We start from the raw sequence: 17,641 nt of genomic DNA, 5'->3' as shown, positions 1-17,641 counted from the left end.
TTCTGATTGCTTGAAAGATCGTTTGCTATCTGGAATTGCAGGATTGTGGGTGAGCAGGACTTCTGTCCAAAGAAGTCTGAGCACTTTTGGGTCATGATCATATGGTGTAGACTTGGATAGGTTACTTACCCAGTTTGTTCCTGGCATCTACCTCTAGAGAATTGGTTGATAGGTGGGAGAAAAATAATTCAGAGAGTCATTGGAGGGAACAGTCCATTTCACTTCTGAGTGTGGTAGACCTTCTACTACAGTGAGTTAACAGCCGGGCCAATTTCCTCACTATTTCTTGGACATAGTGGAGAGTGGCAGCCTTCCACTCAGCCATTCATCTTCAGCAGACAGAGCAGCAGGAGGCACACTCTTTAATCACTGATATAAGGTACTTAAGATCAGTTGTGCTGATGGAGGTTCACAAACCCCCTCATTTCCCTTATGCCATCATGTGGAGTGATTGGCACAAGCATTTGCAAGCCACCTCTGCCACTACTATACCAGCAGAGATTTCCCCTACAGAAGGGGAATTCTCCACCAACCACCTCCCCATTTTATACCACTTACCAGGCATAAAGTGGCCACAGCAGATCAGAGCATCCTGCTCTCTGTAACTATTATATTTACATGTTTCCACTTTCTCCAAAAGACAAGACATAGCTCACTTATCTACTTTGAAAAAAGTAATTTATTTCCATTGCTTCAATCTTTCTACTGTAGTGTTAGCACTTAACATAAGCATCTCTTGTACTTTCCTATTTACAATCCATTGTACTGTATACTCTACCAATACAATACATAATTTTCAGAAATGTAAGGGAAAATGCACACATTTGTAAGGTTTAAAAAAAAATGACAAACTCATCTGTACAGGATTCTCAAGTTTACCACCCAAAATGCAGAATTTATACAAAGCATTATTCTACACAGCTCTGGAAGGCCAGATGCTACATTGACAAAGCAGCAACAAACATACAGAAATACAATAAAATACAGAAAATAAAGAGTGCGTATTTTGAGCACAAGAAACAATACAGTTAGTACCACTGAAGTTGTAAATTTCGCAATACCCATATTTTCTAGGAACGTGTAATTGCAAACTTGGAGAATGTTGTGAAAAATATTAAACATTATATACACAATGAGGTAAATGTACCTTGGTCTTTTAAGAGGTAACTTAAGTTTAAAGCAACTGACACTGAAGCTTTTCTTTTACACGTATAATAATTTCAACACCCTCGTAATCATTTCAATGGCACAATATAAACAAGAAGCTAACTAAAGAGAAGATTTCATGGCACTCAACTCACAATTATTTTGTAAAAAAAATAAAATAAAAAAATAGCCTCTTACTTCATTTGATAGCTTAAAGTCCTCACCGAGTCAATCCCAATGTCATTATCCCTATATACAAAGTCTGCATTAGGATTACAAGTGAAAGTAGTTTAATTTGGGGGAGAAAGAGGGCGAGTGCTGAACAGGCAGCTTCTCAAACGTCCCAGAATTCCAGCTTTCAAGGTTGGAGGGTCCCTGAAGAATTCCAGTATCCCAAATGGGACTTTTCAGTCTTTTCAGTACCAGTCTGTTTCCAACAATCCTCCTTATGTTTGTCCATAGCTGTCTGGCCACATCTGTAATCTGAAGTGAGGCTTTAGTGCTACTAATATGCCAATTTAATAAAATGCATGAACCTTGAAGAAATGAATGTATAGTGTATGTATATTTACAACAAACATTTGCATCAGTATTTCTTATATCAAATTGTTTTGGTATACCCTTGAGATGACATAAAATTAATATTTTGAATGCTAAAATATTTTGGTCCCCCTGGATGTCCCAGAGCACATCTGGTGATTTACAAGCTTAGTTTAAAAAATATTAATGTGTGCACATATATGATTTTTACACAGGTAACATAAAAAGCTGCATGTAATATCCAGACACACCCATCCAATAAAGGCATTCAGACTGTATAATGGAAACACACAAGAACAAAACAAATTATTTGTGTGTCATCTGAACCCAAGGTACGTACAGGCTTATTCAAAATGTTTCTGTTGTGCATTTTAGGATATCATTCACATATGTTTGTCCTCAAAGTAATCTTCATTAAAACTGGACAATATATCAATCCACCTTCTTTTTGCAAATTTCCACTACAAAGTGTTGAAAAATTCAGAGGACAAATTTAAAAGCTGCATTTTTTTCCTAAAAGAAAGCTATGGCTAGTAGGTGGGGAAGACAATGTTATCTATATATCTCAGTGTGCAGCTGACTGGAGCAAATTGCCTGCTGCAATCCTGTGCATCTGGCTCTAGTTCTTTTAGCTTGATAGTATTGTATTTTTTTATATAACACAGAAGTGTGTAATATTTTCTAAAATCATAGCTGTGAAATATATCCATTTCACTGCTATTGTAAAGGTCAAATAAAATATGGTTTCACAAAAAATAAACCCTAAAAATCACCTATCCTCAACTATCAAATCCCAAAATACAGATTACAGAATACAAAGTTATGGACACACCTGGTGGGTACTCCATAGTTAGCTCCGCATCTAAAATGTGACAAATACCTCTCTCTCTAAAATAGGGAGCCACACAGTGTGAAATACCACCCAGGGTTAGAAAATTCAGAGGGTATAAGAATGATACAAGTTTTTACTTGGTTTCTCCTCAATTTTTTTAAATGGGAAGTCTTTGAAATTTGGTTCGGGCTCTAATTTCTTCCATGGTAGTCCTACTTTGTATTGTTGACCAATCTACAAAAAACCTTCTAAAGAGGTGGATGCTGAACAGATCTGATGTTTGTTTTTTAAAAACTGTATTTAGGGTTATTTTATCTGTTCCTGTTATAACTGGAAGTTGATGTGCCGTGCACCTAAACTTGATTGATGAGTCCAAGTGCACAGAGACATGACTGATTATGCATACAAACCTCACTGACTAATTATGGCCAAGTTTACACAAATTTGATTGATGGGGCCGAGGAAATGCCAGCCTGATTGACTAGATGGGGCAGGCATATGCAAACTTCAAATCTGTGCGTGCTCAGATCCAATCAATCATTCTCCGTTAGGAGCTTCACTTTTCTGCCAGACTTTATCCTACAGCAGAAAAGGGGGTTCGCGCTCAGCAGCTGATAGAATAGTCAGCAGTTGCACTTCTATCCCCACATTGGAGGTCTACAATCCCCATTCGATTTATGCTTTACCCTCAGTTAAGCATTACATTACAAAGAAACAAAAAACTAAAGCAGTTAGGGTTGCTATACATTGCACAATTTATAGTGGACATCTCAGACAGCAAGGCAATTAAACCTTATGCCACCTAATACACCTCTACCCGATATAATGCTGTCCTCGGGAGCCAAAAAAATCTTACCGCATTATAGGTGAAACTGCGTTATATCGAACTCACTTTGATCTGCCGGAGTGCGCAGCCTAGCCCCTTCTCCCGAGCACTGCTTTACCGCGTTATATCCGAATTCGTGTTATATTGGGTCGCGTTACATCGGGGTAGAGGTGTAGTACGTATCCTCTTCTCCTTCACTCACAGGCACAACACACCTTACTGTTACTACAGCGAGCATATATCAGAGAAAGCAACACAACTTCACATGCAATACTAAAATTGCTTCTCCAAACTACCTTTTCTCCACATAGCTACTTGTACTGAGGAAAAATTCCCTAAGCAGGCATATGAAGGTTTAAAGGGGAACAGAGTTAAAACTGCAGTGTGGGGTATATGATTAAGGTGTGTGAGTGTGACTGAGAGATGACTTAGGGTGTGTGTATGTACGTACGTGTGTGTCAGAGAGAGAGATATGTTGTGCATATAGCAATCTTTTTTTTTGTGCATTAGTAAAGCTAACATTAAGCAAATGCCTGCTACCGAAGCAGATTTCTGTAATTGTTAAAAACTTAGTTTCAGGACAAAGATTCTCCTGATTTCCCCCTCGCTCCCATTGCATTTAACAATTTTAAGAGACAGATAGGTAGTGATACAATCTGTATCTTAAAAGTTTGTTAAAATCCTGTGAAAAGATATACCTGTTGGAGATTCGAAGGTTGAGTAATTCTGTGCATATTTTTTTAGGGTTCTAATGACAACCCAAATTATCTTTGCTCTTGTAGCTATAACAAGGGCACCAGAATCTTCTGGTGTGTGTATCCAAAGTCTTGCAGCTCACCACTGAGTGCATGTCACATACACACAGTATATGCATATATAATTTGAGAGCAGCATTTAACTTCCTAATAAAACAAGCCCAATATTACAGTTAATCACCTCTAATTATAGAAAGTTAATTCTTGTCTTTGCAAATAATACTGTTCAAGAAAAAGGAAAGACTTTGAGAAACTGAAAAGTAAATCTCTCACAAATGACTTTTCCCTTTATCTTAAAAACCCTTTAGTCCTCTTGCTGGTTTTCTTAGATAAGAGTACGACAAACGTTTAAAGAGGGCCAATTCATTTAAAAAAAAATTCTTCTTAGATATAATTAGAACTTATTACATGTGATGCACAGTTCTTGAACATAACACTGAATTAACTAACTTGCATACCATTTAAATTCTTACAGTGGTTTAATAATCAGATCTTGGTTAAATGAAAGGTATTCCAATAATGATGCAGCTACATGCCAAATTGAGAATTAATTATGTCATTAAGCAAAAGAATAATTCCATTTCTGAACTGTTTTGAAACCACAAGTACCATAAACGTTGTATACTACTATTGATTTGCATTAGAAAGAAAGACTCACAAGTGGCACTTACTGGTATAGTACAATCTGTTTTGAAGGCAATGCAACGTTCTGAATAAGTGAAAACTCAGTAACAGTATACAAAATATAGTTGCATAAATTATGTTCCCCACAAGTAAACGAGGTCATTTTTGTAAATCAAGGTAGGTATCCAATAGATGTAAGCTTAATAGCTAGAAAGTTATACTGCAATAATACATTCAAAACCTGAATCAAAGAAAATTTTTGCAGTGGTTCAGAATACTCAGTTGTACCAACCACAAATAAAATCACTTAAGAACCCTCAATGCACTGTATACAGTGTAGTGAACCTGCTCCAAAACCTTAATGATCTTCATGTCTTCAGTACAGTTAATGAAAAGTTAAGACCAGTAATCAACGTTTAAAATAGAGTTGCATGTTAATAAAAATAAAGCTAGACTACACAATGTTTTGTAATTGTCCTGGGAAAGAGGTGTTCATAGTGCACAAAAAAGACCCAAAACACAACTGTTTACCATGTTCACAGAAATCCAGGGGCTAACAACTGATGTTCCTATGAAGTATCAAAAGGCAGCAATATCTTTCTGTTCCCTCAGTGAGGTAGAGCTATTAACCTTCTGAACATGCCACCCAGATTCAGATATGGATCTTTAAAGCACTCTTCAGTAGTAAAACCAGGATTACATTTTTATGCCCTCCTGTTGGCTGAGCTGTGATAATGTTTTCTTAATGCGTAAAGCTGTTAGCCTAGCTGCTCCATTGGCATACCAACATTCACGCATAATTTTGGCCATCACTCGTAATGCCTAGAAAAGAAAAGAAAAGAAAAGGAAAAAAGTATATACATTTCTCTATCCCTGAATAACCATCCTTACTGTGCCTTAGACTTAGAATTCACATTTCTGAAATTTTTGTCATTGGTGCTACTGTGATATGCAAAAAACAAGTGTGTTGTGGTGGGAAATCCAGATTCTCATTTTGTTTAAGAAAAATAAAAGGTTTCTAAAAAAGTTCTGAGGTGAACTGTAACACTCATTTCACTACCCTATTAGGCTCATATGCAGAATAATAAAATATTTATGAAAAATTAGCTTGCCTGGAAATTGTTCTCTCAAGTGTATTAGATATGTACTTCTGGTGTTTTGTGCCTCCAGTTGAAAAAACTCAAGAGAAAAAACATTCATTTGTTACTTAGAACTGTCATGTGAGAACATATTGTGTTGCATGCTACTGAAAGAATAATTAATACCTTTTTAGTTATCAATTTAGGAGAAGTCTGCATGGCTTCAGAATACTCCATAATTCAACTCAAGGGGAAAAGTTATTCATTCATGCTCTTTGTTTAACAGTGCTCAAGAACTACTGCAGACATTTTAACCTTTCAAAGAAAGTCACCCATTTTTTGAGATCAAAACTGAATAAAATTAAACTGCCACCCCCTTGTAGAGTTAAGTTCTATCAAAACAGTAATGTTCTAAAGTCACATAAAAATTTGAACCTTCGCCAAGACCTATGACACCAGAAAATGAAAGTCTGTAAAGAGTTGAAACTGCAGTACTAAAAAGCTGGTCCAAGGGCAAGTTATCGAGAATTCTTATTCCCAAATAGTACGAAAACTCCAGAATCATTGTTCCTGGTGCATTATTTAAGTCAGAATGCCATGGCACCAAGGTGCTAGATGGCCCAGAAATATCAAACACAAAGTATCAAACACAAAGTATCAGAGGGGTAGCCATGTTAGTCTGGATCTGTAAAAAGGTGACAAAGAGTCCTGTGGCACCTTATAGATCAACAGACATATTGGAGCAGGAGCTTTCATAGGTGAATATGTGCTTCGTGCTTTTTACAAACACAGAAAGATCCCACTCAAGTAAGAAATGATTACTTACCTGTACAGTCACTATGGTTCTTTGAGATGTGTTGGACATACGTTCTACTTTGTGTGTTCATGAACCCAGTGTACTCAGTCCAGAGACTTTTGGTCAGCAGTACCCATTGGGGCAGCACATGCACCCTATGTGTCCTCATGCCTCCAACCATAGCCTCCAACTAACAGCCACAAGCAGTGAGAAAGAACTGAGGGGGGAATCAGGACAGTTCTGCCCTTTGTGTCCTCAGCTGAAGGCATGAGGACACTTGGAGCACGTGCTGCCCCAATGGGTACTGCTGAGCAAAAAAAGTCTCTCACTCGAGTACATACCTGAAGTGGAATGCGTATACGCAGCTCATCTTGAAAAATCCTAGATAATTTAGCTATACAATCAATATACTCTAGAGGGCATGGGGGACTGGAAAATACGCAGAAATAAAGGGCTTGAAAGGACCTCAAGAAGTTACCAAGTCCAGCTCCCTGTGTTGCAGCAGAACCAAGTAACCCTAGTCCATCCCTGACCAGTGTTTACCCAATCTGTCTTAAAAGCCTCCAAAGATGGGAATTCCACAGCCTGCATTGGAAACTCATTCCAGAGCTTAGCTATCCTTATTATCGGAATTTTTTTCATAACATCTAACCTGAATATCCCTTGCTACAGGTCTACTTTCAGTGCCAGTCTACAGAGAAGGCAAATGTGGTTACACTCCATGTCTGTATTACTCAACAGAAAATATTGTAATGGCATTATATAACTCCATGGTACACCCATACCTTCAGTGCTGTGTTCCGTTCTGGATGCCCCATCTCAAAACAGGTATATTAGAATTGCAAAAGGTACAGAGAAAGACAACAAAAATGATCGGGGTATGGAACAGCTTCCATATAAGCAGGGCTTTGGAGCAGAGCCCAGAGCTGGAGTGTGGAGCAGCTCCGGAGCAGTGGAGCTGCAGGTTTTTGCCTGGAGCTGGAGAGGAGCCGGCGCACAGCTCCAAAGCCCTGCACATGAGGAAAGATTAGAAGACACTGGGACCTTTCATCTTAGAAAAGAAAGAGGAGTAACGCGAAGATACAATAGAGATGTATAAAATCATGAATGGTGTGAAGAAAGTGAATAAGGAAGTTTTATTTATCCCTTCACATAACGCAAGAACTAGGGATCACTCAAAATTAATAGGCAGCAGGTTTAAAACCAACATAAGGAAGTAAAGTACTTCATACAATGCATAGCCAACCTGTGAACTTGTTTGAGTGGAAGGCCAAAATAATAATGGATTCAAAAGATAAATTCATGGAGGATAGGTCCACCAATGGCTATTAGCCCAGATAGTCAGGAATGCAACCCCATACTCTGGGTGTCCCTAAAGCCTCTGACTGCCAGAAGCTGGGACTGGACAACAGGGGATTGATTACTTGGTAATTGCCTTGTTCTGTTTTTCTTCTAGCATTGACCATTGTTGGAAGACAGAATACTGGGGCTAGATGGACCACTAATCTGATCCAATATGGCTAGGATGACCAGATGTCCCATTTTTAAAGGGACAGTCCTGGTTTTTGGGCCTTTTTCTTATATTGGCGCCTATTACCCCCTACCCACCCATCCATTGTCCTGTTTTTTCACAGTTGCTATCTGGTAACCCTAAATACGGCCATTCTTATGTTCTTACTCATAATTTAATAGCTTTGAACTCTAGGAGGTAGAGTACTCAAGCTAGAACTTTAAAATATAGTCAGGAAAATAATCTTTTGTAAAATGATAGACTGCACAGATCTAAGTAGCAGACTTAAAAACATGGTATTGCTTCTACGCTTTTAACCCTTTATTCCAATCTCAGTTCATTCCAATCAGTATAATATCTAGTGTAATTTAACTTGTAGTATGCAGAATTTAAAAATTAGGAGCCACTTAAATTGGTTTAGTATCAGCCTTTTGCACTAAGTAAATGTTCGACAGTTGAGTAGGAGACAAGGAGGCTTTAAGCATCAAGGAAGGCATCACGTTTTAAATTAACGTCACTCAACACCTACTGAGATGAATGAGGTTAGCTCAGTGGCTCAAACTTTTTTACTGGTGACCCCTTTCACATAGCAAGCCTCTCAGTGCAACCCCCCCTTACAAATTAAAAGCAAACAAACACTTTTTTGTATATTTAACACTATTATAAATGCTGGAGCAAAGTGGGGTCTGGAGTGGAGGTTGACAGCTCGCAATCCCCCCCTCCCCCCAAATAATAACCTCACGACCCCCTGAGGTGTCCCAGCCCCCAGTTTGAGAACCCCTGGATTAGCTAAATACCCTCAGACTTTGGGCTTGTCTACACAGGCATACTCAGGAAAATAAGATGAATTAACTAAAGATGTAAAGTTAAAGCACATTAAACTAATATAGATAATCCATTCAGATGTAAACTGCCCTTCATTCACTTTATCCTATTTCAGACCTAGTCTACACTTAAAATTTAGATCAACATAACTATGGCACTATGGGGTGTGAAAAATCCACACCCTAGTTCAGTATTTATGCTGACCTCATCCCCAGTGTAACTGCACTTAGGTCAACAAAAGAATTATTCTATCAACTTAGCTACCGTTGCTTGGGGAGGCAGTGTTCCTGCAGCAACAGAGAAATCCCTTTCATTGCGACAGGCTGGATCTACATTACAGGGCCTTAGCTATACCACTATAATCCACATATTGTAGAAATCGCCTTAGTGTACAGAAGGCTTGAGTGTTCCCCTTCATTTTTGCCACCACGTCACTGCTGCAAATCTGTCTACATTAGGACATTGTAACAAAAAGAGACCCAGAGAATGGAAATGAATGATTGCCATTATATCATATTTGGTATTTTACACCTTGAAGACTGCAAACCAAGTACAATCAACACAGATTATTTTTTTCGCTCCTTGGTTAATATTCTGGTCATTTGCCAGACATTTATATGATCCTGCAATTGTAAGTAAAAACTATCCTCTGGAACATGTGTTATTCAGTTTATTATATTTTTAATTAGAAGTAATGAAATACTTTTGTTGATCTGCAGTGAGGTTTCCTGGATAATTTTGTTCTGTGTCATTTGCAGTCACACATTAATTTCATGGACAAGTAAACTTTAGCCATGGGAAAGGCTCTGAGAATTCTTTTGTCAAAACTAGCCTGCCTTGGTAAGAGTTTTAAATTTCTGTGCATAACCACATCCACTGACCAGCATCATGCAGTAAATTCATAATTATCACAAAGCCATTAAAGTTCTCTCAGAGGCACATACACATTTCCATTCTACAAAAACCAAGACAAAAAACTGATTTAAATACTTAAAAATATAAAGCTGCAGTTTTCATGAATTATTTTAGTTTTTTGCACATTTAGTAATACTCACCTCACAACTTTGCCATCTGTTTGGAATATTGGGTCTCAGCTTCTGCTCACAAACAACTTTCCTCATTTCTTCAACTGAAGGATCTGAAGGGACTAGGTCATAGTATGGTAACTGGTAGTCTTCATGTATTCCTGTAGTTTTGATTGAAGTATTTAGCATTTCTTTTTGTTTAACACCACAATTACACGTTTTTTGTAAACTCATTCTCAAGGTTTTGGGTATTCTTTTGGGGGGCGGGGGGGGAGGCTGATATAACTCAGTACTTATTTTATACAGTACTTTTAATCAGCAGATTTAAAATCTCTTTACAAAGGAAATAAATATCATCCAATTTTACCAATGAAGTGAAGTGACTGACCAAGCTCACACAACTGCCTCAATTTAGTGCTTTGTAACTTTTTAGAAAAATGTATACAGGCTTGTGGAAATTGTGTCTTCCTGAATTTGAACGGAAATTGGTTGTTTCATCAGCAATGAAACAAATTAAAAATATTCATAAAAAGCTTTTAAAAACAGCTTATTTGCATCTGATCTTTTCATTGTGTATATTATCACATCTATTTACAAATAAGTGAATCACAAAGCATAAACAAGTAATAATACAATTTGCAATTTACATGGGACAATGTGGACAAAATGCAAATTCCATTGCAAGTACCTTTGCCCATTTTCTTTGTTTTTATTTTAAAGTTTTATTTGAAAAGTGATTCTTTAAAAGAGTATGACTGATGCTGTTCTAGGCTTAAAATGAAAATGTGAATCACAATACAAGAGCAACTATAACCATACTCCAATATTGGGAAAGTTTTCCATATTGCACTTTAAATACTTAGGAATAAGTCTTAGTACTGCGCAAGGAAGAGCAGATGTACACTTCCTACTACTGACAGACGCCTAGACTTTAAGGCCAGAAGAGACCATCAAAATCATCTAGTCAGACCCTCCTGCATATTGCAGGCCACAGAACCTCACCCACTCCTGCAATAGGCTCATAACCTCTGGCTGAGTTACTGAAGTCCTCAAAAATTTGATGGAAGATTTCAAGTTAGAAAATCCACATTTATGCTAGTTCAAACTAGCAAGTGACACGTGCCCCATGCTACAGAGGAAATCAGAATCCCATCCCCCGCAGGGTCTTGGTCAATCTGACCTGGAGAAAATGTCAGTTAGATCCTGAGAATATGGACAAGACCCACCGGCCAGCCAGCCACTTGGAAGAAAATTGTCTGTAGTTACTCAGAGCTCTCTCTATTTAGGGTCCCATCCACAGCTGTTGGAAATATTTGGGAACAGCAGATTGCTTAAACTGGAATACGGCCAACCTCATCAGACCATACCCTCCATAAATTTATCAAGCTCAGTCTTGAAACAAGTTAGATTTTTTTGTCCTCATGACTCCCAGGGGGAGACTGTTCCAGAACTCCATTCCTCTGATAGTTAGAAACCCTAGTCTAATTTCAAGCCTAAAATTTGTTGACTGCCACTTTATATCCATTTGTTCTTGTGCCAACATTGGCCTGTAACTGAAATAAGCCCTCTCCCTCTTCGGTGTTTATCCCTCTTATGTTTTTATATAAAGCAATCCTACTTTCCCTAAGCTTTCATTTTATTAGCCAAGCTTAAGTCAAGTCTTATCTCATATGGCAGGTTTTTCCATTCATCTAAAAATCTTCCTAGTAGCCTCTCTCTGCACCTGTTACAGTTTGAAATTATTTTCCTTAAAGATGGGAGACCAGAGCTGCTCAGTGTTCCAGAGGAGATCTTACCAGTGCCTTTTACAACTATAAACACACTTCTGTTTCTTCCCAAGATGATTTGTGTCAGAAAAATTGTGTTTTAAATTAGATATCTGAACATTACTCGCACAGATCCTTACCAGTGCAGTCAGTCCCACGCTTTCAAGGGCACCAACTTTGCCTTTTCTCTATATGACTTTTGGGACAAATTCTGCTCTGGCGTAAGGAGGGGTGGCTCTCAATTTCAAGAGCAGTTTCTTCAACTTACTCCAGGTTTAGCCATATATCATTTACAGATAAGCCCTAGTCAAGAAACTTGAGAAGTGCTCATTATTTGACACTAGTTGATTGAAGCAAAAGATAAAATGGTTTAAAAAAAAAAAACAACTAACTATAAACCATGGAAAGTATGCTAAATTATGCAGTACAACAAAATATGATTGTGGAAAATACGTATGCAAAACTGTTCAGATTCTTCAATCAGTACAAAAACTTATAATTTAATATGCTCAATTTAGGATTATCACGTACCACCAATTGAACATCGCCGGGCTATTTCCCAGAACACTAATCCCATCGCATAGATGTCGGCTCGCTTGAATGACTCAAAATGTTTCATATTTATGGAATCATCTAGGACTTCAGGGGCCATGTATCTATTAAAAAGAAAAGAATATCTTTTATGACATAAAATGCATACTGCACACTAAGATTTTTCAGTATTTCCTCAGCTCCAACACATTGACCAATTGGCTTAACAGACATCAATAAATTAGGACAATTATGACGTACTACATTAACAGTAGAATTTTCAATCACTGCATATTGGCATAATTCTGATTCCATTAAAGTCAGTGGTAAAATGCCTATTGAATTAGTCAACAGAAGCAATTAGGCCAATCCTGAGTGTTTTTCAATATCCCACCCTATGTCAGACACCAATCTGCATGGCTTTGGTAAGAAGAATAACAGTTCAGTTACTTCCAGGTGTCTAACATATGACCCTTGAGGCTTGTGTTTGTAGTCCTCAACTGTTAAGATTAATTACTGTATTTGATTATAAATTGAAAATATGTTCAATAGCTTTATTCCAGCAGGTGAAAGGAGGCAAGAAGCAAAGCAGCCTCTGAGCTACTGCAGTTTTAGGAAGGGGAGATGATAGCAAGACAGAAAGCTAGAGCCATAGAATCTTTACAAGGGGAAGGCGCACAAGCAACACAGTGGCTGCAATATCCAGGAGACACACAGAGACAGGAGTAGTGGCAGCAGCAGTGGATCTGGGGGAGAAGATAATTAGTTCTGAGGAAGGGGGTGGGTTGAAGGACAAAAGAGGAATTTTGAATCAGGGGGCATTCATAAAGAGCATGGGGAAGAAGGGAGAAACATGCAAGTTAGAACGTGTTGCAAGAGGCAAGAGATGCTAAAACCCTGTGGGCTGTGTTGGAGGGAAACATGGCTGGGGACTGCCAGAGAATTGAAAAAATGTTTCTAGCCATACAGTAATTGGTTCTTCGAGGTGCTGTGGTCAGCGTGGATCGACTGTAGGTTCACATGTGCCTCACACGCAAGATCTGATTTTTTTGCATACTGATATTCATTGAGGCCACATGAGGGTATATAGAGCAGAATGCAACGGAGGATCAGGGCCAATCTGAAGCCCATAGTAGCAGAGGACTCTAAAAAGAAGGGATGGAGGTTGGATCATAGGAGTCACACTGACATGTCAAAGAAAACAAGGTTATTCACCTTTGTAACTGTTGTTCTTCGAGATGTGTTGGCTTTCCTTATAGTAGCGTCGGGGGCAGCCGCATGCACGTTTGTAGGATACTTACCTAGCAACAGCTAGGTGGGCCGGACGCTGGCGCCCTGGAGTGGCGCGCCCTATCAGTCATGGGGCTGATATTATAGCCTGTGGCCGGCCACGTCCTCAGTTCTTACTTGCCGGTACTTGACTCACGCAGAGTCGGGAAGGTGGAGCGGGTGTGGAATGGGATTATGAGCAAAAATCATCGAAAGAAACCAGGTTACAAAGGTGAAGTGACGCTTGTTTTCAGTCTTCGAGTGCTTGCTCTATCAGTCAAGTAGATGAATTCCAGCCATTACCTAGCGGTGGGTCTGAGGTGAGGACGGTTGGCCAGAAAGCAAGACTGCTTGGTATGAGGCCGGCATCGTCTTGAGATTGGTAACCAGCGATAGTGCGATGTAAAGTGTGCACGGCGACCAGGTGCCGCCGCATTGTCTGGATGGGGATTGGGCCGGAAGCAGCGAGGCACTGAGCGCCGAGTAGAATGGGCGTGATGCGACATGCGGGGGAGGAGAAAACGGTTGAACGCCAATTTCCGGTAGTCGCGTCGGCGTACACGAGAGTACCCATGATGAAGTCATCTGGGAGCGCAACAAGGCAGAAAAATAATCAACAACAAAATCAAAAAAATACGGGAGCTTTCATCAGCTCTGCACTGCTATGGAATAACTGAGCGAGGTCTGAAGGCTTTATTCTGCGGATGTAGAATGCAGGGCCCGGCGGGAATCTAAGGTGTTGAGTGCTGGCGGCGGCAGCTTAAGGGGCGGCTTCGGGAAAGAAAGACAAAAAAACGGCGGAAAAAAAAAAACACTACACGGCGGAGATATCTTGGGTGGAAGAGTGGAATAGGTGAACGACCTTCGGAGGAGGCTGGTTGTCGTTCAAGCTGCACCTTATCTTTGTAGAAGATGGATGTAGGGTTCGAACTAGCGCCGGAGTCGGATACTCGTCTGGCAGATGGATAAAAGCTACAGGCAAGGAGCTCTTCCATGACAGATCATATAGTAAGGGCAGTCGTACGGCTCCAAAGGAGGCCCCATGAGTCTAGAGAAATACAGGTTCAGTCCAGTAGGGGAGGAGGCTACCGGCGGGAGTCTTCCCAATCTCGTTTAGTAACCTGGAAAAAACAATGGGGTGTGAACGTGGAAGTAGGACTCCCAAGATGAAGGTGGAGATTGCCGCTGATGACCCTATGAAGAGGGGCTGGCCTGGCGTTGAAGATAAGACAAGTAGATGCCAAGATACAAGATGGAAGGCAGTCGGTGACCATGGAATCCTGCACACCAGGAATGAGAAATCATCCACTCGCGAGTTTACGAGTGGGCCGCGAGTTAGAACGGTTCTTGCTACTAAAGGACTGTTGACAGCTGAACCGAGGTCGATCGTTCAACCAGACAGGAGCCATGCTGTCAGGTGTAGGACGGGAGGTCTGTGACGAGCTGCCGAATCATGTGTTAATAAGTCCGGGTAGAGAGTTAGTGATTGGAGGCGCCGGGGAAGTTGAGCAGATGTGTCAATGACTGCCCGCCATGCCGAGCATTCCGGGGGGAATTGTTTTTTTTTTTTTTTTTCCCAAATTTCCCCTGGGCCTTATGGGGGTCGCGGGCCAGTGTTGTTGGAAGGGCCGGGGGGGGGGCCGTGACTACGGGAACGGGGAAACGCATACGAACGCCCCGCCCCCCCCCCCCCCCCCCATTGTCAGGAAATGAGAAAGGTCCGAAGGGAGCCGCGCCCTGTGGGAGCGAACATCTGACATTCCTGTTGTCTTGGAGAGCGAAAAGGTCTATCTGGGGAAGAAAAGGCCACCACAAACCTTCCGGGAGACAGGGAACAGGACGTCCGACGGATGGACCATTGTGTGTCGGAACGATGCTGATAGTGGTCCGCTAGAGTATTCCGGACCCTGGGAGGAAGAAGGCTATCAGTCGATCGACTGAGGCTATGCAGAATTCCCCAAGGTTCAGAGCTCTTGCAAAGGGGGAAGAGCGTGTCTACTGTTTGTTTGATATAATAAAATGGCGGCGTGTTTCCGTGAAAATGGACAACCAACGCCCTGTAGTGCTCGCGAAAAGTGCCTGGATGCCAGCGGACGCCTTAGCTTCCGGATGATGTGGGTTGGAGCTCTGGTAGCACCAAAGCCCTTGGGTGCTGCAGATGGCCAGGTTGCGCGCATCCAGAGCAGGAAAGCATCCGTCGTCAGGGTACGATGGTTTGAGTCAGAATTGAAACGTCGACGGCGCACCTGGGCGGGAGTCCAGCACTCAGTTGAGGCGGAGCCAGCACGTGAAGCGGTATTGTGACTTCCATGTCAGGGCTCCCTTCGTGCCGAACTGAAGCGAGCCGAGAGTGTAGAGGGCGCAATCGTTTTAAGCCTCAGCGGGTGCTTGGTGACAAAGGTGCACGCAGGCCATGCTGAAGAGGCATGAGGACGGGTACGGGCGTGGTAGTGGGAAGCATGGAACCGCTGCACGAGAGAACACTTATCAGCTCTGAACCGTTGGGAGGTAAGCTGGCTGTTGCTCGATTGGTCCAGCATGCTCCTGAATTTCTGAGTGGTTCGGTTGGGTAGGATGGTGCGAGTGTGATGATCAAGTCGACGACTAGAGAACAGATCTCTTGATGAACTATAATGCCCGGTACCTTGGCTCAGAAGTCCTCGATCATCAGTCGTCAGAGAGAGGCGAAATGGATTGACGACGACGAGAGGCATAGGCGCTCTGACTATGCATACACTTGGTCAAAAACTCGAGGGGCGGGAGAGCCGAAGGGGCAGACTGAAAACTGGCTAGTGACGACGAGATTCACCTACGAAGAAGAGAGAAACGCTCTGTAGGGGGTAAGATCGGCCAATATTGAATTGGTCCCTCATCGTCAGGAGAGGGGCAGCGTTTACCAATCTCCGGGATCGAGGGAAGGAATGTGTTTCCAGGCTCCCATGCGGAACTTGAGCTCCTGAGACTCTATTTGTTCAGACTCGAGGCCAGAGTGGGACGAAGGCCGCTCGCTTGGGATCAAGGAAGTACCTGCGAATAGAACCCTCTGCCTTTCATAGGGCTCTGGACAGTCCTCTATGGCTCCCACGCGAGAGCTTTGAAGAACTTTCCTGTAGGGGAGTTCTCGTGAGAGCGGTGCTGCAAAGAGGGCGAGGAGGGGAGGGTGGGAGCGGGGTCGAAGAACGTGGCGCGGTAGCCACCTGTCACCGTGCTGTGAGACACAGGTTGATGTCTAGCTGGGACCAAAGCAGGGAAGAAGAGCGCGAGGCGGTTGGGGGAAACCTAGGATCCTGGGAGGAATCAAGATACGGTTCGCTCGGCGAGCGGACTTCAAAAGCTGGGCTTTCTCGGTCCCGCAGGTGGTTTGCCGGTAGACCCGGAGCTGTTCCCCTTGAGGGCAAGACTGGCGTTACCTGAGAGGTCCTTGCCTCGTGCGGCTGAAAAGTTTACTCAGGCCGGTGCGGGTTGAACCGTCCGGGGCTGGAGGACGAAAGGCCGTCTTTGCGTTCGCGGCATTTGATCCCAGCGAGCATTATGACGCGATTGTCTTTAGACTTTGGAGGCGAGGGTCCGTCTTTTTGAGAAGAAGAGACCCTGGCCGTTAAAGGGGGTGGTCCTGTATAGGGTTTGGACCTCGGGTGTAGCAGGCCGCTATGAAGCCCATGAAATAGCGCGCTCATAGCGAACCCTAGATGCGAGCGTTCTAGCTCCGGAGTCTTGGCCGCATAAGACCTGAAAGGAGACGTGAGGCACCTTTTACCCTCTGCAGTGAGGCGCCGAAGACTCTTTGGAGGTCCTGTGGGAGGAGCTCAGTTAAATTTTCCACCTGATTCCCAAGTGTTAAAACTGTACGGCTCAGTGGCCTTGTTGGATTGGATTCGGCGTGAGGCCCCAGCAGGTAAATTCTTCCTGCCAAAGGTCCATTTGCCTGCCTCATAGACTTGGGGCAGTGTCTGACCGTGGCCGCGCTCGCTGCGTTGTGACGGAGCACAACGAGCACGGAGGATGAGCATACAGGATCACTCGTCCTGTGGGAGGGCATGCGACCATGTATTTGCGCTCACCTTTGCCGTGACAGCACGAAGCGGGTCTTGCCAGTGGTAGTCGGTCGTGCCTGGAT

The 17,641-nt window shown here is 42.1% G+C and overlaps 1 protein-coding gene and 1 long non-coding RNA gene across 3 annotated transcripts in view; one reads left to right on the top strand and one right to left on the bottom strand.

Annotated features, from left to right (window-relative positions):
• LOC142046342 (uncharacterized) overlaps positions 1 to 17,641 on the top strand; it is a 934,987-nt gene that overhangs the window by 401,855 nt on the left and 515,491 nt on the right. The window lies entirely within an intron of this gene.
• TGFBR1 (transforming growth factor beta receptor 1) overlaps positions 662 to 17,641 on the bottom strand; it is a 99,929-nt gene continuing 82,949 nt past the window's right edge. Inside the window, exons 7-10 of one of the 2 annotated variants that reach the window (XR_012655260.1) lie at positions 12,256 to 12,380; positions 9,989 to 10,119; positions 3,079 to 5,545; positions 662 to 3,040 (exon numbers count right to left, since the gene is read on the bottom strand). Coding sequence is in view for 1 of the 2 variants with exons in the window: in XM_032787132.2 (XP_032643023.1) it covers positions 5,420 to 5,545; positions 9,989 to 10,119; positions 12,256 to 12,380 (382 nt within the window). In the remaining variant the exon portion in view is untranslated. Of the gene's footprint in view, positions 5,546 to 9,988; positions 10,120 to 12,255; positions 12,381 to 17,641 lie in introns of both variants that reach the window. The other variant, XM_032787132.2, reaches the window with a different exon arrangement.

This window comes from Chelonoidis abingdonii, chromosome 2 (assembly GCF_003597395.2).
Source record: "Chelonoidis abingdonii isolate Lonesome George chromosome 2, CheloAbing_2.0, whole genome shotgun sequence".
NCBI classification, from domain to species: domain Eukaryota; kingdom Metazoa; phylum Chordata; order Testudines; family Testudinidae; genus Chelonoidis; species Chelonoidis abingdonii.
Note: the sequence above shows the minus strand (reverse complement) of the source record. Positions and strands in the feature narration are given on the sequence as shown.